Source organism: Ambystoma mexicanum, chromosome 8 (assembly GCF_040938575.1).
Source record: "Ambystoma mexicanum isolate Mex_15411 chromosome 8, UKY_AmexF1_1, whole genome shotgun sequence".
Classification (NCBI taxonomy): Eukaryota; Metazoa; Chordata; class Amphibia; order Caudata; family Ambystomatidae; genus Ambystoma; species Ambystoma mexicanum.
The window spans coordinates 893037964-893064974 of record NC_090929.1 but is presented as its reverse complement, the minus strand read 5'-3'; the positions used below and the strand labels follow the sequence as shown (position 1 = coordinate 893064974).

Genomic DNA, 27011 nt, shown 5'->3' with positions numbered 1-27011 from the left:
CCAATGGAGGTCCGCCTCAGCCCACTGTGCACTGGGGCGCCGCCGCGTTGGGGGGTCAACTCCGACCCTTTTCCATTCGAGAACGCTTAACTTGTGCTTTGTAGGGACGGCCTTGGCAGAGAGCGCCTCACTCGCGTCTCATCTTCCCGGCGGCCATCTTGTCTTGAACTTTTAATGGGCGCTCCAGGCTACCTACTTTACCAGCTTCAAATAATGGAGAATGCAGGCATTTAAATGATTTCGGTGTTCCATGACTGGAACGGGCTAGGCGTTTGCAGTGGTCTATGACCTGTCTACCAGTAAAGGTCAGGGTTGAGCTTTAATTAATCTGTCTCGTGTTTAAAGCACCTAGGGGCAGCGCTACAGAGTATCTGGCCAACAAAATGTCTGTCTCCGAGCCAACCAGAACCCTGCGATCATCTGAAACAAATCATTTTTAACGTTCCACCGTTTAAGGGTGCTACCACCCGTCAAAGAGGAGTCAGGGTCCAAGCCCTTCAATTATGGAAACTGCTCTCACCTGTACTCCGAAGCATAACCAGTTTGGAAAAGTTTTGAAAAGTGGTTAAGAGATTCCTTTTCTCTTAATACTAGCTGTAGCTACTGAGGTAACCTTCTAAGGGTTGGTTCTTTTGCACTACAAGAAAACTTAATCTATAGGGGTTTACGACTTATAAATGCAATGAATCAATTAATCACTTCCATATGATACTTCAACTATTTCAATTTAATTTGTCGCAGCAGCCATTTACCCATGAGACTTTCCACATCCCCAAAAATTGAATATCTTCTGCATTTTTAGGTGTGGAATTTCAAGACTTCCTCACCCAAAAGTCAAAGTGAAGTTCTTGTTACAACATTGAGTGCACTGATTGGTGGAGTCCATGTGTGCACCGAGACACAATGGGCCTCATTAAGGCTTTGGTGGTAGCCATGCCCTATTGGCGGCATGGCTGCCTCCAAAACCGGGTCCGGGTTCACTGAATGGGGAATTACCAAAGCGGGTCCGGGTTCCCTGAATGGGGAATTACCAGGCCATTCCAAGTTAGGAGGGCCCGGTAATTCCTCCCTCAGGGAACCCGGGCCCGGACCTTGCCCATTCCCATTCGAGCCCCCATAGGGCTCAATGGGAATGGGTGCAGGGAGCTAACAACGGGCCGATTACGACCGGCCCGTTGTTAGCTCCCTGGTCCCCTCGCGGGAACCTGTAACGATGCCCGGTTTTACCAGGCGTCCTTACCGGGTGCCGCGAGGGGACTTCGTAATCAGGCGGAATGGGAATAACGGGTCTGCATCCATTAGCGGACCCCGTTAACCCATTCCACCTGACTCGTAATGAGGCCCAATGTCCTGCCTAGGACGGAGTACTCTCACACCACAACCATGGATCATAAAGAGGTGAATGGACGCTTTTGGAGAATATGTTTGCATTGTTTTCCATGTGAATTCATAACTAGCAAAACTGATCTGCAACATTGATGAAATGGGTGGCTCTTGTCCTGCTTCAGTTAATTCGAAGCAAACTACCTCTCCAATTGTGGTGTACAAACTGCTTGACAGGTCCTGGTGGAGTAATCCTTTGATGGTTTCTGATCTATGGCTCTATTGTCAAAGAAAATCCAAGGATTTGGCAAGTGCTAAGCACCACCAGGTCCATCCATTCCACAACTCTTCGCTCCTCTACTTCTAACTCCCTCCGGGTCAGTCGTTTTTCAAAGAAACAAGCTGGGGGTAAATCTCTGTCTTCGGCTGAGGTCTCCCTCTGGAACAGCCTCCCTGCTACTCTGAAAATTGAGGAGAACCATCTCTGGTTCCGGAAGCTCCTCAAGACCTTCCTCTTTGCTTCCGCTTTCACTCTCCCTCTCCCCTGCTAAACTGCTCTCTTGGCACCTTGCACCTGGCCACCCTCTGTCCCCTGGGCCCAGGTACCTGCTCACCCTGCCACCGTCCTGCACTGCCTCCGGGCCACCTCTTACACTGGGGACTGTATCTGTACCCATACAGTTCCCCACACCCCCATTTTCTTCTTTTTCTCTGCACTTTTCTCTGCACTTATCAGACTTACCCAGTCTGCTGCCTTAAACACAGCACTTTCTGACTGCACTACCACTGTTTATTGCCTCTATTATCTATTTATTTTTATTTATCATTCTTTATATGTTCTTCTCTGCTCCGCACTTTCCACTCTCCCCCTTCCATGCAGTTTTCCCCTTTCCCTTTCCCATGCACTTGCGCGTTCTCAATGTTACTGGTCCTAGTAAGATCGTTTTGTTCGTCCCTGTTCCCCTCCCTTGCCTTGTCGCGCTCTGAAACACTTGTGTACGAGCGCAATATAAATGCATCATCATATCATATCATAATCTCTGTCTCAGGATATTATATGAGCATTTTGCATTAATGCAATCTTAACCGTGTCCCCAGGTGAGGGCCTATAAAAATGGGCACCATGCCGTTTGCACCCATACAGCCCAGGAGCCCAGTTCTAATTGCTTTAAGCACCTGTGTTAATGTCCCGGGGGGCTGATAGCAATTTAGTTCTTTGAAACAGTGGATCGCGGAGAGCGTGGAACCTGTTCTTGTAAAGAAATATTCACCCAACATGGCCACCATGCAAATGGAGGCGAGGCTCCGAGATGATCCCTCTTCCATAATCATGGTGACCCGTGGACCTGAGAGGAGTGGCACGGTGGTGAAGAAGCCTCAATAGGTAAGTGGGGAGTAGAATGGGACAAGCAACAGGGCCACTGAGAAGAGAGAGGGAAGATTGCAGGCGGGTGCGAGTGGTGCTGAGCTTGCTTGAAATATGGCCCTTAGATCGTGCGATACGTCCCATGTTCCGTTCAACCTGATTGACTGCCATGCCCGACCCAGGTGCAAATGTAGTCTCCATGCTTACTGCTTGTTGCTGTTAGTGTCTGTATTACTCAATCTGTGAACCTTTTTAGGCAAGAGCACTATAAAGCCTCTGCAAGAGAAAGAGGAAGGGTGTTCAGAAAGGAGGCAGACACAAGCAGCCTAGTCAGAAGAAACAGCCTCTAGGAAGAGGTGAGAATGAAACACTAGTAGAAAAAGAATAATGGCAGTGCAAGGCCAGTACAGGCATATGTGTTGCCTTAAGCGAGTGCTATTGGCAGCCACCTACTCAATTGGCCCACATTGGCTGGTTTCAGGCTCATTGTAGGGTAAATTTGCGCACCCCCATTCTAGAGCACACGAGACGGCCATTGAAGCAGCCCTGTGTGACGGGTGAGAGGCTTTATGAGGACAATAGAGTAAAATAGCAAGGAATAGAAAAAGATGGAGTACAGAAGGGAGCGAAGAGCAGGATTAAAGAGAAAGGGAAGATAAGAGATCGGAAGAGAAATAAATAGGAGAGAAATGACAAAAGAGAAAGACAGCGCAAGAAGGCAAGAGAGAGAGAGAGAGAGAGATAAGGCAATGCGGGGAAAGGGGTACACCATTTGTTAAAATAGCATGGATTCATTATTTGAAGAGACCGAGTTAGATGTCAGTGTAAAAAGTGACAGGAGGAGAGATAGAAAAGTGGCATCAGGTGGTGAACGAAGAGAAAGGAAAATGACAGCAAAAATAAGAGATATGGGAGGAAAGAGCTAGAGAACGAGATGAAATTGGGCAGCAAGAATGGACAAGGAGGAAGTGAAAGTGATGCTGCAGAGCAGATAAATAAGCCAATGAGAACTACATGTAGATACTCTCCAAAATCACACAGGGACATAAGGAGAGCACTGATCCTTCTGTCAGGAGAAGGGTCCAGACGTACAAAGTTGCATTTTGGGCTGCGCGGCCAATCGTCATAGTGGCCCAAGATTAGAAGGTCATATTCATGGACGTCAAACATTTTTACAGCACAAAAAACTTATTATGGCAGAAATTAAACATCTCACAGGCATTCTACTTTTGCAAAAAATATGCCCATTTGCAAAATATTTCTCTTACAACATACACGACGTTGCACGCCTCCTCCTTTTAGAACCTGGTTCCTAAAAAAGTGAAGTGACTAATTTGGATCACGAGGTGTAATTCGGCTGCATCTTTGTTCATGTTCAGCTTTCAAGATGCTGTGGTCTTTTTGTTCAGGTAGGTTTTTTGCATCATGCCTGTTCATCAACGACAACTACTGAACTTCACACCATAACACAACTTCACAATCACCCGGAGGACCTCTGCTCATCCAACACTCTCATGGCATCTCTGAAATGTCAGCCCATGGCAGGACAATGTCACCTGCATAAGGTGGTTGCTCTATGCGACAACCAGCTTCCTACGAAGAATGAGGAATCAGTGACACCTGAACAACAGTTTGCATCCAAAGACCTCAGTGACGAACAAAATCTTTCCTGACATCATAGGACATCAATGACTCCTGCAGAACCTCACACATCCTCTGACATCAGTGACACCCTGAATGACGGCAAATGATAGCGGGGCACTCGGACTGGCATGCAAACTAATCTGGGGCACCTAAGACCAAAAAGTGGCCCACATTCATCAATTGCAGTGTGTATCATTTCATGACAAAGAATTCGACTACTCGCTGGCGCTCATTTCTAGGAACATTCCTGGCAAACTGGATGAGTTTCAAGGTCAGTACCTAAGAGTTCACAGTGCACTAAATCACCAAAAAAAGAGGTCAGATTGGCATAAGGGATTGCCTTGTAGGCTCTGCAAGCTGTTTGTAAACTACTGGGTGCCTTGTTAGAGGTCCTGAAAAAGTCCAAACATCCCCCCCTATATCAGAATGTCCATTTGGGAAACTGGAATGGGGTCAACTGTAACCTTTGTGATCAGGCAGACAAGTGACCACGTTTGTCACAATCCTCTTCGAGGAGCGTGTCCTTCACACGCCGTTAGATAACCCCAAAACCCCTATCCAGGCCAGTATCCGAACTGATATCCACCCTCTGCAGCCCATCCTCCTGCCACTCTGCCGCTCAGCATTGGTACATGTTCTCCACTAACTGCAGGACAGTTGTGTGGACTGTCCCTCCAACCTATGCCTCTAATTCCCGCCTATCCACAGCAATGAATTGCACTGAATTGCCACTCTGCCGCTCAGCATTGGTACATGTTCTCCACTAACTGCAGGACAGTTGTATGTACGGTCCCTCCGCCCTATGCCTCTAATTCCCGCCTATCCACAGCAATGAATTGCACTGAATTGCTTCGTGAAGCGAGGTTCGCACGCGATACATACGTAAAATAAATAACAAATAAAATAATCTAGGCCTTCACTGTTGAGTCCTGCACCTTGCCCTTCTTGGCAATTTCAGAGGGGTTGGATCGACGTGCAGAGCACAAGGACCAGTCATCTGGGCAGGGGCGCCATTGGATATGATACAAACTCCCACCTTTTTCATTTCACAAATGCCCCACAATGCACCACCGACGAGAACAGGCCTCAGTTAAGAATTGGTGAGCCAATGGCAGGTACATGTCGACACAAAAGCAGCAGCTCGGATCACCAAAAGATAAACTGGCTCATATTTGGATACTTCAATTTTCCTTGATTCCGACTTACAGTAAATTGGATTTTAAATCTATTTAAAAATACTTTATTGATAACTCCATTTTATATGGAAGTGGGATGGGTAAAAGGCAAGCAACTATCTCACCACATTATCGCCGTAATGGAAAATTCAGACAAATACAGTTTTTCATTTTGCTGGGACATGGACAATATATTAGAATATATTAGACCAGAGAAAGGTGTGCCAGCCCAAGCTATGGCAGACTGGAACGGTATAGTTGCCTGACCCCCCCCCAAGACAATACTCAGGTGAACAAATTAGAATTAAGATTTCATTTCACCGAATATTTCGCCAAATGGAATGTTTGTGGCGTACAGATATCTTGCAGATTTTGGATGTACTATTTGCTGAAAAACGTCCTCAACTCTCGCCCGCTTCCCGAGCTGAATACCCAGGTTTCCATGAAGGGGTGTTGCTAGGTCTGGAAAACATCCAGGGCTACGCTAATGTCCGGACTGTCGGGACTGTCGGGACTCGGGGCTAGCTAGCCTTTTGGTTGCAGCCCCTGAGCTTCCGTCCAGGGTTACAACCAAAAGAGCCCCCACAACCCCCCCTAGCAATGCCCTTTGTATTTGATAACAAGTGTCCACAGGATGTCGGAAGAATACTCGCCGAGACTTTCCATGACTGCTCAAAGACCAACATTTGCGGTTTGCAAGAATGTGTAGCTACCGTTCCTCCTCCCCTCCCCCTCTCCTCTGCCTACCCGCCAGCAGGCCAATCTGTTTGTCCAACACCTCCTCAGCTCACCAGTTTAGCTCAGACTAATTTGCACCACATTCCCTCTTCTGCGTCTTCCGCTTACCGATCCCAGCGTCAATGAGCCATCGCCTGATAAGAAATCCTGCAGAGGCGGCTCTGCATGGGGAGCATTTTTCAACAATTGGAAAACTGTTGGGAATGGGTGCAAATTGTAAAAGGATGCATAGGTTCTCATTATGAGTTTGGCGGTCCGATAAAAAGGGGCCGTATACTACCAGTAACTCTGTTACCACCACTTAACCGCTGCTTACACACACTGCTGAAGTATGAGGCTGGCCGGGATACCTGCAGAGAAATCTCTGACACATCAGCAAAAGTGAAGGAATTGACACAGGCATTGCCACTCGTAATAAATAGGGCTGTTTTAGCCCATTACAAGAGCTTGGCTGTATTTGCACTGGAATAAGGGCCAATGGGCCTCATTACAAGAGAGGCACAGCTCCACCTCACTGCTGATGCCCAACAAGGCTGAAACACGTGTCTGGGGTTGCTGCTGGTACTCTTGTTCAGAGAAGAATTGCCTAGCATTTCGGTGCTGGACTGCCCCTAGGCAGGACAAAGGCTGATGTGCAGGGATATTTCTCCTCTGTGAAAGGGACAGTGAGCTAAAGACTTGGTTGAGACTCTCCCAGTGGCCATCCACCCAAGAGCAGGTCAATGGGCTCTGTTCGTGCTGGTAGAGAGACTCCCAGACCCCCCTTTGATTTGCTCATTACAAGTATGGCAGAGTGGGAAAGAATTAACATATTCCCCCACTTTTCCAGCTCCGGCATATTACGGGTATGATCCTGGAGTGGAGGATTTACCTCCAGCAAAATGCGGGAAGTAAATCCTTCAACTTTCTGCTGAAAAATTAGTTCCGCCGGACCAAGTGGTAGTAACGGTAAATCCGTTGGGTGATATTCTGGTGGGTTTACCACTGGAATACTGCCCAACTCGTAATGACGCATTGTTTTTTCTGTAATGGTCACTTGCTAAGTGTTCACTGACACAGCTCAAGCATCCCGAAATTCAAAGGAGTCTTTATTCCAGAAAAGGGTACTTCTCACTCAACCAGACCTACAACTCATGGACATGACCATGAATACAAACCTTCACACTCATGAACTAATTAACCATCACCATCATCATCAGACTATCCCTTCACCATCCTTCCTTACACCCACCAGCAACAAATGGCCAGCAGCAGCCAGACCGCCTAAATATCCCTGAACAGGCACTCCCCGCACGTCGTCAATGCATCTAGATACCCAATAGCAGACGGATTGCAAGTACTTCTGATCTGCACGCATGAACAGCTTAGGCTTCGCTTCTATCCTTTTCCTTTGCTCCCATTAGCCTCCCCCCCCCACCATGCGTTTCCCAGAACCAACCACCAGAAGGCCACCAAAATAGCAAAGGGTAGACTATACAAAATCCAGCTGAATTGCTTTTCTCCCTTGCAATTTCCATCTTTCTTGAATGAAGTAGAATTGTGGTTAAGTGCTGCAAGGCCCATTTAGTGCTCCAATATCTTGAAAACTCTTGGTACCACAGACAAGGCATAGTCTTCAGCTCTCTCTTTGTGTCCTCAGTACTAATGCCCACCACCACCAGTTCCAGCACTTTTTAAACAGCATTTATTGCGTTGACCTGAGTCATTCCCGTTGGGAGGCTGGTCTGTGCTTTCACTGCTTTATTTTTCACACTTAATGTAAAGTTCCTAAACTTGGCCTCAGACTTGTATATACCACATGCAAATGATCAGGAGAAGGACAGTGTGCGACACCTTGAATGGATCCTCTGCGGGTATAGAGATAGCTTTAGCGGCAAATCCCACCTGTAGTTCTATTTTGGTATCCCGTTGTTTCAACACTGGAAATTACTTTGAAGTAATTTACTTTCAAGTGATTCCTTCGAAATACATATATATATATATAATTGTGGATTAAGGGGTAAAAAGGTGGTAGGGAGGGGTTTAGGGTCGGGATAGTAGTGAATGGCAAGGGGGAGCATAGGGAGGACAAATAAAAGCAACGAAGTAATTTAGAAGTAATCTAAAGTAAATTACCTCGAAATTATTTATTTTCACCAAATTAAGATGGAACCCTATTTTTTCACTGCCTGGGGGTGCTCCCATACATGTCTGGCACGGTCCATTTAGCAGTCTACACTCAGTGACATATAGTGACAGGTGATGTGTATTTGTAGAGCACAAGAACCCCCCTCCCCCCCAGGTGGTACTTTTGAACTACTGATAGATAATATATGTTCATTGTTTCCCAACTCAACCATAAGGAGAAGCACTGTCTCTGTTGGAGAGGCATTAGCTCACTGAGCTACATGCCCGGCTGACAGGGAAATCTAAACCCAAAATTCCCGGCCGGTCAATAAACAGCCTTAAGCTCTTCCATCCAAACCGGGTCAAGGGAGCTTTCCCCTTTAGCCAATGCGCAGAGTTTCCACTTAAGATTTTCAATAATGTCTTATATAATTGGTTATTTATAATGCGCTTAATACCCAGAGGTTTCTAAGCGCGGACCCGGGGATTGAACCTCTGTTGCGCCATGTTGTCTTGCTTCCAAGGAGAGTACGTTACCCCTTAGCTATCCTCCTTATATTATTATGATATTATCAGACATCATCAATCTCCTAGTGAATGGAAGAGCAACGAGTGTCAATGCCCTTTGTCAATCTGATTGCACCGTGTTCCATAAATAGAAGGATGGCCCTCCGTGCTCCTCCCTGAAAGATTCCCATTGGAACATTTCACACTTGGTACCCTTTAGAGAGCGGCCATAAAGTGATCCCCAAGCTCCATGGCGGCTATCTTTAGAATAGGGACTTGCTGAACAATGCTCTGGTTGAGCCGCAGGCTAGAACATGCCCGGTAGTATCGTCATATGTCACGCTTTGATTGACGAGATCACCTGCGACAACAGGTCCCAGATCACCCAGAATCAAGGAAGCGAGAAATAGGGCTAGGGATGGCAAATGACTTCTCCCAGGAACATCCGAGAAAGCAACCAAGAAGATCCTTGCCTTTTCCCCCCTCTGCACTTTGTTTGTCACTTGACCTCTTTTTGGGGACCATTGTAATGGAACCGTCATTATTACACAATTTTGTAATGTAAGGAATTTTGTAGACGTTAACAATAAAACTATTCTATTTTTATTTAGTCCATTATCTAAGTGTTGAGATAATAGCTTAGCTTTTATTACCGCTCAATTAATGTTGCTCTTTATATCTACCACAGAAGGAGGCAGGACTGAGTCAGCCATGATGTGAGCTAAGCCTGTCTCCTGCAAGTTGCACACAACTCCCAGAAGATACAAGCAACTAGCAGGTGTCCCTGAATTTCCAAAGAACACCTGTATCGATACGAGGGAAGGATCACAGGGGAAGCAGACCCCAGCAACGAGGAGGGCCAGGTAGCCAGGGGTGAAGTGGAATGTTAAGAATGAACACAACCACTGTGTGCCAAATGTCAAACCCTGCATTCTGCTCGCTGGACTAGTGCTGACACATGAGGGCCACCCCCTGCCAGTGAACGTAGTATACTCTAGGACAAGAAGCACGTCATATTTCATGCAGTGCCAGAGTAAATCCCAGGTCTGACCTTACACATCACGGTTCTGCACTGGAAACGCGTCTTAATCCAGAAGCTGCCATTATCTTTTTCTCTTGAAGTGAGCTAGGGAGCCGAGGCTTGCATCGCATCCTCTTGGAAGAAACACTGGTGAAAATTGAGTACCAAGTAAGTGACAAGTGTCCGGCTAGAGACCATATATGAAGCACATCAGTGTATCGTGGATAGACTGAGCACGACAGATGGTTCATATGAGATTACATTTTGGGGGCCAGGGAGCACCCACTTTGTCAGTGACTGCTCGGCCTAAGCACCCTGAGTTGGAAGGCATAGATATCCATTCTGTCTGCCTGATTTTGGGTATTGTACTTGTATTCCTGGTAATGCCTTTATTCAGAGTAATTAGAAATGTGGGGTGGAGTTGCCACCTTTGAACAGGATGGCATACAACTACCCCACCGGTCTCCCACCTTCTCCCTCAAGTTATCTGACACAGCATTCTGCACCATGTCCCATAAAACAGGCCAGGTGTGGAAAAGAAAATCTGGATTAATCTGGGGAAAGAGGAGTGAATAAATGGCGGGGGAAGAGGAGGCCATTGGGTTGTTGCATGAGGTGAGAAATGGCTTAGATATGGAAGTGTAATGCAAGGTGGGAGATAGGAGTGCCATTGGTGTGGGGTTGGAGGGAGTGAGTGATGGGACTGAGCACCTGTCATAAAAGTGTTATAATTACCAAAAGATGTGCCAATAAATTTCAACCACTAGGACTTACAAAACTTTGGAGTTTACCTGCCTGGACGTACGAATTGAAGCAAGCATTTAGGGGCCTAGAAATAGGTAATACAGACATCCAATATCTTGCATGCTCAACCACACCACCATGTCGGTCTGGCCTTCCAGGAGTTAATGAATTGTCCAGTCTGATCAGCCCATCCGAAAGCAAGGGGTGCTGGGTACGGGTTGGCCAGTTGCATCTAACATGAACCGCCCCAATAAGTGTATTGTGTTTGAGTCGATAGTTCTCTGCACTTTCACACCGCAATCATAACCCAGTGCGCTGTTAGGTAGCCCCACGTATCCTGCTTCTCCCTCTCATTGATAGGTCAGCTTCCCCACACTGAAGCGATCCAAAACGAAGAAAAATCGCTGCGAATAGAGTCGATGTCAGAGAAGTCAGTCGTCCAGGAGCCGAAAAGCCATGCTCACTCTTACACTTTTCCAGACAAGGAACAGTGTAGTACAGAGAAGTCAAAAACATGAAAGCAAGAACATGTGCCTTTTGTGGGACAGACTTTCCAAAGGAATGCTTGTGCTCTGAGGGCCGTCTAAGAGCTGGGTATGCAAGATAGTGCGCTGCCAGAATGATATGATGCGTTACTTAGCACTGTACAACTAAACACAATGACGTCTGGCCGTGACCTTCGCCATAGAAGGTCTCTGCTTTCCAGTTGGAGAAGCACAGCTCATCCCAAACTTATAGTGTTTGTCAGGAGGCCACAACTAACGCTCTTGGTTGGTGTAAATAGTAACCTTTCAGACCTACAACAATGTTCAAGGACTAACTGAGTGAAGGCATCTACTGAGTCTTTGTCTGTAATCAAACACGGCTCCTATAATCAAACACGGCTCCTAGAGGGATTGTGGGAGTGGAACGGAGAAGAAACAATCTGCCATTCTTGAATGAACTCTTGTTTCTGCCACATGAACAGATGCACCATATTCCATGACTGGCAGACCAAGGATGGTGGGTCTTTTCTTTGAGGATGGAATCATGCCAAAGGCACGACGAAAAGCAAGGAGAGACAAGAGCCATGAGCCACTGAAGGAGTGATGGGCTGCATGAAGGCCCGACAGAAAGTCATTTGTGAAGGTAGAGAGGTCAGGAGGGAAACAAGAAAAGACCCGCCCCACAGCTTCTAAGTTTCTATGTATAGCCTCGTTGGAAGTGCAGAAGGTTTAATGCCCACCAGAAAGATCTGTGTATTAACTATTTGTGTTGGTAGGTCGGCAGCTCCACGCTTTTAAGAGAGATGTGTAGGTTCATAGTATGGACCACTGGAGTTCTTAGCTGATGTCCCACTTTCTGGGGGAGTCGCTTCACTGAGCTCCAACCCTGCAGATATCACAAAAAGGAAAGGAGAACTGGGTAAGGGGGGTGGGGGAGCTTACATGGTCGGAAGAACCCTCAGTCTGCTTTTGCCCCAGCTTCCGTGATGGTATGAAACACAGTGAGAGTGCATCGGGAGGAGTGAAAGGAGGCTTGTGGGGCAAGAGGTGTCTGCAGGGGCAGATGGGTCTAGGGCAAGTTGGGGGATCTGGTTCTCGCAGTCGTGGTGTTTGAGATCTCTCCCCTTTCTCTTTCCATCGTTTGTCCCTTTACCCCAGAATATTTTTCTTTCAATTAATAACCATCTCCGTGATGGACACCCAACATGTTCTGCAGTTATAATGATCCATCTCCCCCATCTATGAAACTACAGAAATGCTAATTGTGCCTGCAGCACCTCGACTTGAGACAGCATCTCATAATACGATAGATCGCTACCGATCGCTGCATTACGATACAAATTGGGTTGGTCTTCAATGAGAGCATGCCTCGAATGAAAGATCCGTCTTTTTACCGGACTGCGCTGGCTCCGCCTGACACATCCCTATATGGCGATATGAAAGAAGGACTGATAGGTGGAAATATTGCCCCCATTGTGACTTTTTAAGATAGAGCAGAAACAATCTTATTTATAATTGAACAAACTAAGGAGGGTCTACTCGAAAAACTCTATGAAAGTGAAGAAATTCCTTTTACGAAAGGATTGGGCTGATACAATTACTGTAATGAGAAACCTAAAACGTAACACTGCCTTCTCAATTTTGGATAAACCTCTAGGTATCCGACTAGGTTATTTAAGGAAGTTTCCCAAAGCCTACGTACAGAGGGCGATTCTTGCGGTTTAGGTTAAACGTTATCCAAACCGGGCCGATCTGGTAAATAAGGGATACAACTCAGACCGTACCTCAATTATGTTCATTATGTGACGAAAACATAGAAGAGTCTTTGAAACACTTGTTATGTAAATGCATTCGTCTGCAGAATCTAAGAATACGGACTTTCGGGGAACTGTTTATAACATCTACTCACTCAATACCCAAGATTTTTGTTGGAGACTCGCTAGTGGAGAGGAACGTTCTCTAAGTATCACAGTGATAAAGTATTTGATGGCTATCAATATGATTTCATTTTAAACACTATTCGTATAATATATTTATGCTCACTGTTCTTTTTATCATCGATGCATGTTTGTATACACTGTCAAATAATGTGCATAACTTTTTTATATTTTTGATGTAATGCTTGTTCTTATGTGATTTATGGGTAAGGTTATTAGGTTAACGAATTCACATTAAATAAAAAAATGAGATAGATTTGACCCATTGCTCATTTCTCTCCAGCAGGGAACTTTCCTCTGGTCCTATGCTGTACAAGTCAGGGACCTTGGCCCCCTGATAAAGGGAGTGGCCGCTTCAGGCACCAGACTCAACATAGGGATGGGTGAAAGAATCAAAAGGGGCCTGAAAAAAAGCATCATGGTTGCTTCAAGATGTGCCAAGCCAAAGGGTGTAGTTGACACAGCCCACACACTCACTCAGTAACTAGGGTGCCTGGAATGTGGGGAGGGAGGAGGGGGGTGCTTTGAGGGCCTCTATGGGCCCACTGCACCACTATAAGCTGCCTAAAGTTCCCAACAAGTAGCTTGTACCAATATCATCAGCAAAGAACGAGGAGAGCAGCTCAAGAATGCGGAATAACCAAAATTGGCTAAACATTTGAAGCCATATAAACCCATATCCTTACTCGTAATTCGAATGTACTGTTTCCTGCCATTTTGGCTGAACTGCCTCATCCACTTGCGGCTCGTCCAAAGTTCTACCTGTCAGTCATTCCTAGTAGCCAACAGGAGGACAGCGGTCACAGCCACAGTCCCGCGACCACGCTCTACATTCAACTCGGCATCCATCAAATACGGGCCCCTCTCTCGGTCGCCTCCGCAGTGATCCAATCATGCGATCCCCTTCTACTTTGTATTGTGTTACCCGTGTTCTACTGCTCCTCGGAGTGCAAGGTTACAGATTTGTTAAACTTCCATTAAAAGCAGAGTCTTGCAGAATGCACTAATAATTTGCACCCGAGTTGGGTACTAGAACCCAAGACGCATTCCAGGTTGCAGTGTGTACTGCACAAATTGCTAGAACAATGTGTACATTGGTAGAGTGTTCGAGCATAGAACTGGCCCACCACTCAAGCTCTGAGTCCATGAGCACGATCAGCATGAACTCTTCTTACGGTAAATGCGGATCCGCAGATCCCAGAACACAATGGGCTCGCGGGATTGCAAGGGCAGGGCTAGATAATGGTGTGCAGCGCCGGGCTATGCGATCACCCAAGGCAGAAGTAAAAGTGCTGCACTTGGCACGGAGCGGCCCGTGGCCAGACAGGCTGGCGAGGAGCTGAGAGAGTTTCCATCACTCCCTGCCGTCGATTCTCAGATGTCGCTTCCAAAAATAAGGGCCTTCATCTGGGGGATAACTTTAGAAAAGGTTTGGATGGTGAGAGAGTCTCTCATATTTAGGCGCAGACCCCCCGCTCGGTGGTTTAAGCAGTAAAGTTCGGCTTGATAAATGACGCACAGGTGCAAAAAAGTCCCTGGCCTCGTAGGCCAGTAATGACCCCCCCCCCAGATGGAACAGAAGCAGAACTTGGGATCTCCCCATCCGATAATGCTCTGAAACATTTAGAGAATGAATAGCACCAACCCATTTGGTCAAACCAGTAAAATAATAGGAGTTATCTTGCAGAGCAACAGGACTTTGCAAGGCTATGCCAGTCAGCCGTGCCTAAGGACATGTCAATTGCAGGCTGCCAAGATCTTCAACACGAGAATAGGTGTGCCTTATACATGCAGACACATGAATGAATAACTTACAACCCTGGCAAAGAAGCTTGAGCAAAAGAGTAAACATCTAACCCCTCAAAACAGATGTTAAATGGGGCTCTTGGGTTTTGGAGGCCAGTCTACCTCTAAGTATATTGACCAACAACAGTGGTCTTCAAACTTGTTAGGCCTGGCCTCCCCAAACAAAATGTGGGCAGGCCGCCCCCTTCCCCCAAAATGCCAAATGGACAGTACATTCAAATGGCTATGATCCATTGGGTGCCGTCACTGTACCCTACTCCCAGTATAGTCCTTGGGCCCCCCACCTGCTCCCATCACAGTCTGTGGACTCCCTCATCCCACTCCTAGCCCAGTGCCTGTGCTCTCCCCACCCCACCACAGACCCTGGGCTCGCCAAACCCTGCTCCCACCACTATCCCATGGCTCCCGTCCATCCTGCTGCCACCACAGTCCCTGTGCTCCCCCACCCTGCTCCCAGCACACTCCCAGGACCAGTGGTGGCTGGTTAATTTTTTGTGAAGGGGCATACATATTTCCACCAGATATGCCCAAACTGATCAGGTGGGTTCGGAGGGGGGAGGGTGGCTTCCCCCGTGAATATTTTCAAGTATTGGGTTAAAATGTTGCATTTTAGAGCATACTTTTTACAGTGTCCTACAATGTTGGCAGCACTTGACTAATGAGTGATTTCAATGATATTATGTCTTCTGAAAATGGAGTATCGTTTGATGCTTTCAGGTGATATGACCTAACTCATCCTGATATTCTTAACCTCAGAAGCACGTAATGCCGACCTGGCCCTTCCCAGATTTGATCATGTGCCCTGGATAGAGATCACTGCAGCAGGCCCTGACCAGACTGAGCTGCATTACCAGATCTCACCTAGAACAGGTCCAGTGGCGGCTACAGTAAGGCACGGCGCAGGAGAACACTCCAAGCCATCAGCCAACAGGAAAGGTACTTGCATGGTTTTCCCTGCTGCTTTCGCCAGACAAGTCTTCACTCCCCACTCAGTGCCGTTGTGGAAGCACAGCCAGGTTAGGATTCACTGGGAAATCCATGGGCGATCTACATTTACAGGGCACAGAATACAGTACAAAAGCTTCTAAACTTTGCACGGCAGACATAACAGAAAAACTACTACTCGACATATGAGTTATTCAGTTGACGGAGATCGAAAGAAATTGCAACGCATGTGAAAAATGCAGATTATGTGTAGACCTTGTAACAGGAGCATTAACCAACTGAGCTATCTTAGTGAATCTTTGCTCCTCTGGAAGCAAACGAGCACCCACTCTTCTAGGTTACTTGACTTTCAATGGCTGCATATTACAAGAGGCCCTGCATTCAACCATGTGCCATGCCTGTGTTCGCCCATCTCAACAAGCTGCCAGCTTCCAACAGAAGATAGCAAAAGTGATAGTTGCATTTCTTTTTCTTTTTTGTTTGCATTCTGGCTCCTGCTGTGCTGCATTTCATTTATAGAGGGGGGAACAGAAGTCTAGTTTTCGTAATGCAAAGAAAGGTACTGGACTGGATAAAAGTACTCAGGTATGACATAGGACCGTTTGAGATCTTCCGTCCCCACACTTTACGGCGCTGTAACCGAGGCAGACAGCACTACGCTCATGTGTCCAAGTGTCAGGCAGTTGAGCCGAAATCTGAACTGCCCTCTCCAAATACAGCGCCCTAATCGCCCCAGATGGCCTTCTCCCTTACCAACCAAGCTGCAAAGGCGCAGAAAGTGCTGATCGTGTAGGGTGGACAGATGGCTCCATGTGTCCGCGACACCTTGTATCCAAGCCTCGACTTATATTTACAGGCAGAATGCTTTCTGGGAGCTGTAGTCCTGGTTCACCTCAATAACTATCATAACACATTGGTCCTACGGCCCACGCCCGGGGACATTAACATAGTGTCTGGGCGACAAGAAGGCAAAAGGTGACCCGATGATTCAGCCTTCGCAGTTCTGGATGTAAATGAATGGGACAAGCACAGAAGAGAACACGGCGTCCGGCCTAGTTCTCTGTCTCTGCTTCTCTATGTCCCTGTCTCTCTGTGTCCCTGTGTCACTCGGTCTTTGTCTATCTCTCTTTGTGACTCACTTTGTCTCTCTGCCTGTTGCTCCCTCGCTGTCTCTCCCTCTTTCTGGCTTCCCCACTCTCTGCCTCCATCTCGCTTGCTCTCCTCCGTGACCTTCAGGGATAGCATTTTGAACACCACATGAATGATGGTCACGCTCTGAAAAGCGGTTCTGCTCCCAGTTGGGTTCTGTAGCATGGTTTTGAGTCTCCAGAGTACTTCCTGGTGGCCTAAACGCCATATTTATCACTTCTGGAGCGCAGTTGTAGCTAGTTGCAGCCAAACACGCATTTGAACAGGCCGACTAAAATGGCGCCCAGACAGTCCAGCAGCACAACGCTGGTGATCTTGCAATGGTATAACTCAATCCCCTACCATCCCTTTGTAAAATGTACATTAAATGTTTGTCCCTTGCGGCCCCACCCCCAACCAAACCGACATCTGTGATATAAGACATCAAAGTTGTTTTCGTACAATCTATGGGTCTACTTCAAGGAGACAACATTGTAAATGCTACTAAGGAAAACGCACACAAAATGTGAAAAGTGCAAACTGGACACTTTGTTTGTTCTATACCTCTTGCAAAAATGGGCAGAGTTGGCTTACAGTACAGTTTCTCTCAAGTACAAGGCAGGAACTCTTGAAAGCATTTTGCTTCCAGGTCACCCAGGTCACCCTCCAGCTACCTACGACTTTACCGCTCGAATGACAGGATGCAGCGATGCACAATTTCATGTTTCTGGATCAGCAGGGGCTTTTGCCAACAGTACATGCCTTTCAGCACATGGGTGTCAGATACATCTGTGGACATTTATGAACTTAGGTCTGAGGGTCCCCGTTGTCCAAGCCTTGAGAACCAGAACTGGGGGTGTTTCAGAATCTTTCCATGTTGCACATTCTACGAATTGGATGTTTTGCTGGGGGTTGGGGGATGAGAGACCCATCCAGGGTCGGACTGGGGCATACAATTGTCTCGGGCACCAATGAAAAAGTGGCCCACAGTTGCAAATGGCAATTCATTCCTTCTGTAACAGACTGTTTGAATAGTACCCAAGGGGGATTTTCTTGATAAAATGTGATGCAAATTGCACAATTTAAAGAATAGTCATTCAGCAATAATGGTTAAAATTACTAGCCGCATAGTGAAGTAACTCTTCAAACTGGTCGACATTGGCCAAAAAGGTGGCCCACTTTCACCCAAAAAACTCACCCACACTAGCATTATGGTTTGGGCCTTGCCCTATTGCCCTATAGGCCAGTCCACGCTTCGACCCATCAAGTCTGGGAACCAAAGTATGATAACCAGGCAAAGCAAAAGAAAAAAGAAAATCAGAAGAGGGGCAGGTTCAGATTGTGCCTTGAAAATATATATCTACGTTTGGTTCAAAGGTTGCTTTAAAGCCTTATGAGCCGCATGGTTTTACTTAGAAATTCCACTGCATCACCTTCATCAAGAACTACTGTAAAGGTGGGCAACATGGCATCTTTGGTCAAAAAAGTAAAACTTTCAACTTTCTGAGAGTTCGGTGGATAGTGGCTGGGAGCTGGGTAGAGTATTTGGTTACCTAGGGCTGAGGAATAAGAACTGCCAAACTATTCTCACACAGCAGTATGACTGATAGGGGGTACCTACACAGTACAAATACAAAGTGGGTGGTCAATAAAACACTACAACAAGTAGGGGCAAGATACCAACTAGCTGGCGTCATGTATGTTTCCCTGCAGTCACTTCCCATGCATTCATGTTAATGGGCATCAGGTGTTCCGGGGCGTGGTGGGGAATGGGGGGGGCAAGTAACCACGATGCCCACTCCCTTAAGTTTTTTTAATTCTGCAATTTGTTTACATCCCTTATTTGTAAGAGAATATCAAAGCACTCCAAAGCAGCCGGCAGTTAACCCTGCGGGCAGCACTCGAAGAAACACCACACATCCTGTTGGCTTCAGTGAGATCCCGTTTCCAAAAGAAGTAGCACAATTACTCCAAGAGAAGAAATGGACGTTCAGAAGTGTCCCTGCAGCACTAATCAGAGCCACATCCTCCATCTAATTTATTTATTTATTTAATTTATATTTTACATTTATAAAGCGCACAAAGCAGCCCTCGGGCATCGTGCCGCTGTAACAAGCAAGGCTCACTTAGTTACAGTAGACAGAAGGATACCGGTCTAATGTGATATCGAAGTGAATGGTACTTGCAGGACTCACACAGAATGCTGATAATGACTGCATGCCCTACGGTTGGCTAATTTCCTTCCATTGCACACTGCTTAATTTCCAGCTTGGTCTTTCCAATCACATTACAATACCCATCATGCGCTGTTACAAGACTTTTCGAAACTCTCTGCCACAGTTAACAGTTATCATTTGTCCCCTGTTCCCACATAGTGGGACCAAACTATGTGATAGCGTTACAGGCAGGCCAACAAAACCCCTCTAAATTCTCCTCACTTAACTAGGTTTACATCGCCAAAAAAACACTCCTCTACAAGTGCTAAGGAGACACTCCTAGTCCTAGCACACCAACACATGGGAAGCTCAGAAGCCCCCGGGCACTCACCCTGGAAATGGTCAGCGGCATGTTGAAGTCCTTTCCCCCTTGCAGTCGGAAGCCCCACGGTCCAGGTCCGGAGAGAGATACGCTGTAGGCCATGATGTTTGTGCGTCAGGGGGTGGTCAACCACTCCAAGAGATTCTAAAACAATAAACGACAACAAAAAAAAAATCAAAAACGGTCAAACCAACGTGTTTTAGAGAAAACGCTGGGAGCAACGGAGGGGAAGAGCACAAAGAACTCACAATTTGGATTATTGTCTCGCCTGCTCAGTGCCGCTGAAGAGACACCTAAGAATAGCCGTCAGCTGTAATGGCGACACTGATATCCCAGCTCAGCTGGTGCCATACAAGGCGTGTAACCAAACACCGGCTATGCGGAGACTCCATGACTCAGAGGTCGGATTTAGCCGCCTGGATGTAACGGGGGATCTTTCCAGACTCGCCAATCCCTGCCTCATGCCCGCGCAATTCATCGGACGCAGTTTGCTTGGGCGAAATGCCCTGGAAAAATGCAAATGTCCTTCCCAAACTATGCCAGTTCCAGAGCGTTCAGCGTTTGATGTGGAATCTTTTTAGGAATGCGTGAGGAACGAGGAGAATTCAATCGCAGTAGAAAGAGTTTTTTTTAAACACATAGGGCCTGATTTGCACAATGTTTTTCAATGGGGTTTCCCCATTAAAAAAGCAGGGTTTTAAATCACGCACATTATGCACTAAGTTAACCGTGATAGGCCCAGGGGCTGGTTCGCCGTACACCTGCGGTCTTCGCACGTTTATTATCACATTAGCAAATGTATTTTCACTAGCGCTAATGGAATTGCTCTGTTGCCGACAGCATTTGAAAATATGACGATGTACCCAAATACTGTCCAAGATCCTGTGGTTACATTGTGAGAACATGGAAGGATAGCGCAGGGACAACGTGCTCGCCTTAGAAACAATACGGCACAGAGCAGCATCACAGGTTCGATCCCCGGTTCCTGCTTAGAAACGTCTGGGTATTAAGCGCATAATAAATATCCTATCAGAGACAAAAACAGAGTAGAAATGTGCTGCATTCTGCCCCTGCCCCTCCTCTCTGCCCACATACCACTATCCAGCCTCCTAAAACAAACAAGCTGGATAATGACTTCGTTTTACACCTGTACTATCAAGAATGAAAGAAACACAGCAAAAGAACCTGCATCTTAAACAAACGCCATTACTTTCAGTGATTGTCCTACATAGCATGCAATGACCCCCTTTTTAATCACCCATCATTCGCACCTCTTAAAGGACATTCCAAGTTATATAGCAAACCCCCATTACCATCACACACAGCTGTGCCAGCAGCAATGTCACATTAATTGTGCGTAAATGGAATAGGCAAATGCTGATCACTGTGCTATTGGCTCGGGAATGGGTGTCCCAAGCAGGCTGTTGAAATAAACAAGTGCAAAGCAGGGGCAGAAAGATAGCGCAACACGAGGTGACACTAGTGCATTCTCAGCAGGGCCCACGTAACAAACATGCCATTCGCACGGGTAGACAGTTGAAGGGGAGGAAGGATAGCTCAGGGGCAATGCGTTTGTCTTGGAAGCAAGACAACGCAGTGCAACACAAGTTTGAATCCTGATCCCGCGCTTCGAAACCACTCACTGGTATTAAGCACATAATAAATAAATAATAAAATCGAAATTCCTGGAGCAGAAAGTAGCTCCTGGGTTTCAGAATTCTCCTTTGACTAGGAGTGACTCGTCATGGCCCAGGAGCTGTCAAAGTCCAGCCTCATGAGTGGGCGGATTGCAAAGGCTTCTTTTCTAAACTGTGGCATTCACCCAGAAATGTGTATTCCCAGAACCCCGCGTACCATTGCTATGTTGCTCTGTCTTGCGCTCTATTGCTGACTTGTTTCTGTTCAATCCTTTCTTTTGCCATCTCGCTTTATAGGTCTTCACTTTTGATGTTCCCTTTAAATTGCTTTTCCTTTTGTTTCTTTTACTCTTTTTTTGTGCCAGTTCTTTCGTCTTGCCATATCTCTCAAACTTGACGTATCATCGCCCCACACAATAACGCTGCCACTACGTCCGTTACAGCATTCATCTGTTACTGTCACAACATTTTTATCGCAGCCGCCATGCTTTTTCTACCATGCCTCCTTGCACACTCCTTCCCTCTCTGCTGCTTCTGCAGAATGAAGAGCTATTACGCAATATGAAATCAATCTAACTTCCAAATCAGATGCAACTATAACCTTGTGTCCAGTACATATGACCACTCAAGTCTTACATGTCTTCTAGAGGTGTACAAATACACCTTTAATAAGAACCTCTAGCAGAATAATCTAAAATAAACAGAAATGACTATTAAAAGTATCTAATGAAGTATTATTGGCTCATTTCTAATAAATATTGTAAAAATAAAAAAAGTACCTAATGAAGAACATCACCCAATTTGAAGCTTTAGTCTATTTAGTCACATACACCCTTTTATTTGTTAGCAAAATCGTATCATTTGCCCCAGAAGCTTTATTACTGCTATAGCTACATCTCCCTTCTAATCGTATCATACCAGTGCAACGGAATAGTGACGATTTCCTGGAGGAAATACGTGCATCCATAATGCTGTGCGAAACCTTCTTTTGAACATGTCTTCTTGTCCATCATGTTGTTCCAATCACGGTATAGATTTGTCCAACGGGATTGAGACTTGTAACATAAGCATTATGGAAAGCATAATCCAGAGGTCGAAGTGGGCGGGAACTAAAGGGAACGAATGTCTCTAGTCTGGGAAAATCATCTTCCATTGTTCCCTTTATTTGACACCGGGGGTTTGGAGCTATTTAACTCCTTGATAGTTCCTCGAGGAGCCTGGCTAGCTTGACACCGACAGCTAACAGGAGTTACTTTTGGCCCCGGAGGCCAACGAGTGCTGCACAAATACAGCGATCTAACATTAACTCTGTGTGTCTGGGAATTTGCATAAAAGGTGTGCTAGTAAACCTCTAGAAAACATGCAAAGCAAGAATGGTCATATGTACTGGACACAAGTTATGGTTGCATCTCGTTTGGAAGTTAGATTTATTTCATACTCTGTATTAGCACTTCATTCTGCAGAAGCAGCAGAGAGAAAGGGTGAGCAAGGACGCATCTTAGTAAAAAGGATGGCGGCTGTGATAAAAATGTTGTGGAGGTAAAGAGACAGTAACAGAGATTAATGCAGTAACCAATGCAGTGGCAGAGTTATGATGTGGCAGCAACGATAGGTAAAGACTCAATGAGAGATACAGCAAGAAGAAATAACTGACACAAAATAAATGTAAAATAAATAAAAGGGACAGCAATTCTATACTTATTGATTTTAGTTAAAAGAGAAAAAAACAATTACAAAGTAAACACCAGAGAAGGTCACAATTAATGCCTCAGCAGAAGCTTTGATCTTCTAGAGCAAGTGAACGACTTTATGGTACATCTTACTAGGAGTGCTGTGTCTTGCTATCTAGCATCTCATTGCCCTATGTTCACAGGGTGTATCTCGTTGCCCAGCTCACATTATTTCATGCCAGATCCTGCTCATGATGTTGCATGAAATTCTCAAGGACTGCGCCAACCTGCGGCCCCACTGTCAAACTCTGAACATTGTAATTTCATTCCTTTCACTTATCTGTGAGAAGGGAACCATACTTCACAACTGATGTTACAAAGAAGAAGCTAAGAGACAATTTTGCCTGTGGTATGCATATATACTAATGGCTGAGAAGGTTGTGCAGGGACCTCGTTTTACTATATATAGCCGCCCTATAGTTAAGGTGAGTCAGACTCCCTCCCTCAAAATTCTATGGTTAATAACTTTTGAGTAATGGATTTGAGCGAAAGAGATTAGGGATTCCCACCCCCCACCCCCCACGAGACTGAAAACATATTTTCTTTTTGTCTTCTCGATAACTTTTTTATTTTTTAACGGATCTTTACAAAACTTTGCAAAGTTGCGGTCTACTTCCCATTCATTTTCCCATAGCACCAGGCCCAAAACAACTTGGGCACGAAGCGTTGACTCGCAAACCATGCTTGGCTTGGGGTTATCCTCAATCTCTTTTTTGCTGTGTTAGTCGTTTATACAGAAATATTGGCAACTGTCAGGTATGTTTTTTCATGCACATTGCTTCTTCTGTGGTGGTAAAGCTGAAGCTACTCACACCACCTCATCATCACTGCTGGTCACAGTTATTTTGAAATGCAGGACCACGGAGGAAAAATCTAAACTGTAAAAATACACAACACAAAAATGACTCTGCCACTTAATATAACAAAAACATGACAAGCTAAAATAATAAAAACTGACAAACTACAAAGCACGAGAGAAAGGACAAAGGTACAAGAAAAAGAAAGGTAAAATAGGAATGGATAAAAGGAGATACTGCTTTTGAAAAATTCTTGGAAGCTCACAATGAAGTTCATCCACTAAAAGACAAAAATCAATGACAGAAAACAGAAAAGAGGTGCTTGGGAGAGGGTATAACTACGGTTACGGGATATCATTGTGTGCGTGCCCTATCTCAACCCTCGCTCTATGAGTAGGGCTGCTGCCGCTGGTGGCAGATCATGCTGCCGACAGGATTGGGACCTATTGCACTCATAGGAGACCCAAGCTGAAGTCATCTTACCCGCTGGCGGCTCTACATGTGCCAGAGGACGCACGAACGATCGTCATAAGGTACGTGTGTGTTTCAGCCTGCTTGTATCTCTTATTTTACATGTGTATTTATTGTGCCCTGTATCCCTCTCCACACCAACTTTTTTGTCCTTTTGTGACCGTCTTTGTGATTATAAGTCGGTACTCTGCTTTTGGCCTCTCCAGCTGGTCTGTATTATAGCAGCCACAGTATGACAGACATGCAGGGTGCCTGGGTAGCAGCCCGGCTACTTCAGGCTAAGGATTTATTCAGTGAACAGGAACTTGCAGTCACGTTGCCCATCACTGGGTTTAATAAAAAGGCTAATGTAAATATTAGCAAGGAAGTGACTCTATTAAAGGAACTTGAGAAACTTCGGAGAAGTGAGATAAAGTGATGGGAGGAGCATTCCCTCCAAAATTACTTGGACATTGGTAGGATACCACGAGGTTTACGCATTATGACTACTCCCTCTTTTGAGGATCAAGATCCGTTGATGCTTCAGGAATGGGGTGAAGCCAGCAAGGACTGTTCTGCCAAATTTTTGATAATCCTGGTAAAATATGCCAAATTGGACCGGAAGCTGGTACTCAAGGAATTGGTCAGAGTTGAGACTGAACTTACAAAAGTTCCCACAACAGAAGAAGGCAAGCAATTACGTGTCAAAATCGATGAAGGCTTAATCTCTTACAAAGATGAGATAAAACAATGCAAGCATAGGAAATTCCTCAGAGACAAAATAGATTATGAGATGGGTCGTGTTTTCACCTTTGCTAAATGTTTTGATTCCCTCCACAAAACCAATGCCACACAGTCAGCATCTGCGCAGTCTGGTGATCCAGGTGCAGCCACATCTGAGTCGGATATTTCTGCATCCGAGACCGATGAGCCTACACTAAAAATGAATTTTTTAGACGAAATGCGACTGTTGTGTCAGGATGGGAAAAATCAAAAAAGAGGCAGAGGTCGCGGCAAAACAAGAGGAAAAGGAAGAGGACAGAAATCACAGGCAGGAAAGTCATTCGCAGAGGCCGACGTGGGAACCGGTTCAAAAGGGCAGCCACAGGGCAGATCAATGCGCTCTGGTGTAAAAAATCAATAACCGACAACATGAAGTGCTGCCAAATTATCAATCTTTCGTCCCATGTCCTTACCAAATCACAGACCTCGCTCCTGTCTTTGGGTCTCAATTATTGTCCCACTATGAACTATGACTATGTACAAGCACGCATCGATTTTGACAAAGTTTTGCATAAAATTAAACTTAAGAAATTCTTTGCCACTAATATCATCACTGCCAAGCATTCAACACCATGCACCGGTGACCCCGATCTTCTCATCTCAGACATTCCTTCATTCATGGATCTGGCATGCCTTGACGATGATAAATTTGATTCTACAAATGTTTATTTTTTTGATTTTGACATGAATCCAAATTGGGACATATGTACCAAACTCAAGGATAAATCAAGATTTAACCCACAATTTCCAGTAGGGGGATGTATAGAGGCATTCCATGACCTTTGTGTTAGTGATTTTAGAAGACTTCGTCAAAAAAACAGTATTACCATGCAGAACCTCACTGCTGCACAGCGTCTGGCCATCAGTGAAATTCAACAGCTATCCAATATCTCATTAAACCAGCCGATAAAGGCTCTAATATCGTCATTCAAGACAGACCAAAATATGTGGCAGAGGCAAATCGGCAATTGCATGATTGTTTGTGCCACATCAAGCTTTCTAAAGACCCTTTCAAAGAAATCAGAACAGAACTTACTGCTGTACCAAGTGGGCGAGTGAAGACCTATTGGAGGATGACTTGATCAAATTCCTCATTCCTGCATGTTACACCATACCTACTATCTATTTTCTTCCCAAAACACATAAATCCTTTAACTATCCCACAGGTAGGCCCATTGTTACCTTGTGTGGCTCACTATTGGAACATCTGGCCCAATTTATTGATGAAACACTTTTTCCATTCGTATCAGTGTTGCAATCCTACCTGAGGGATACCAAGGTTTTTTACAACATATTACTAATAGATATATATTTTATATAGCGGCAATAGCCGCCCTATAGTTAAGGTGAGTCAGACTCCCTCAGACTCCCTCCCTCAAAATTCTATCGTTAATAACTTTTGATTGGAGTAATGGATTTGAGCGAAAGCGATTAGGGACTCCCGCCCCCCACCCCCTACGAGACAGAATTCTTTTTTTTGTCTTCTCAATAAACTTTTTTTTTTTAACAGATCTTTACAAAAATTTTGCAAAGTTGCGCCATACTTCCCATTCATTTTCCCGTAGGCAAACAAGGTACATTTTTGGCAAAGCGCACAGCTAAAACCACTGGATGGATTTGGACCAGGCCCGAAACAACTTGGGCATGAAGCGTTGACTCGCAATCCATGCTTGGCTTGGGGTTATCCTCAATCTCTTTTTTGCTGTGTTAGTCGTTTATGCGGAAATGTTGCCAACTGTCAGGTATGTTTTTTCATGCACATTGCTTCTTCTGTGGCGGTAAAGCTGAAGCTACTCACACCACCTCATCATCACTGCTGGTCACAGTTATTTTGAAATGCAGGACCACGGAGGAAAAAAAATCTAAACTGTAAAAATACACAACACAAAAATGACTCTGCCACTTAATATAAAAAAACATGACAAGCTAAAATAATAAGAACTGACAAACTACAAGACAAAGGACAAAGGTACAAGAAGAAGAAAGGTAAAACAGGAATGGATAAAAGGAGATACTGCTTTTGAAAAATTCTTGGAGGCTCACAATGAAGTTCATCCACTAAAAGACAAAAAGCAATGACAGAAAACAGAAAAGAGGTGCTTGGGAGAGGGTATAACCACGGTTACGGGATATAGCCAATCAGGATGCATT

The 27011-nt window shown here is 45.4% G+C and overlaps 1 protein-coding gene across 6 annotated transcripts in view; it reads right to left on the bottom strand.

The window, feature by feature from the left end:
• LDB3 (LIM domain binding 3) overlaps positions 1 to 27011 on the bottom strand; it is a 501927-nt gene that overhangs the window by 415564 nt on the left and 59352 nt on the right. For 4 of the 6 annotated variants that reach the window (XM_069610771.1, XM_069610772.1, XM_069610773.1 and 1 more), the window contains exon 2: positions 19473 to 19607. In XM_069610771.1, the coding sequence (XP_069466872.1) occupies positions 19473 to 19565 (93 nt within the window). In that variant the 5' untranslated portion in view covers positions 19566 to 19607. Of the gene's footprint in view, positions 1 to 19472; positions 19608 to 19711; positions 19864 to 27011 lie in introns of those variants that run through there. The other 2 variants (XM_069610770.1, XM_069610775.1) reach the window with 1 other exon arrangement.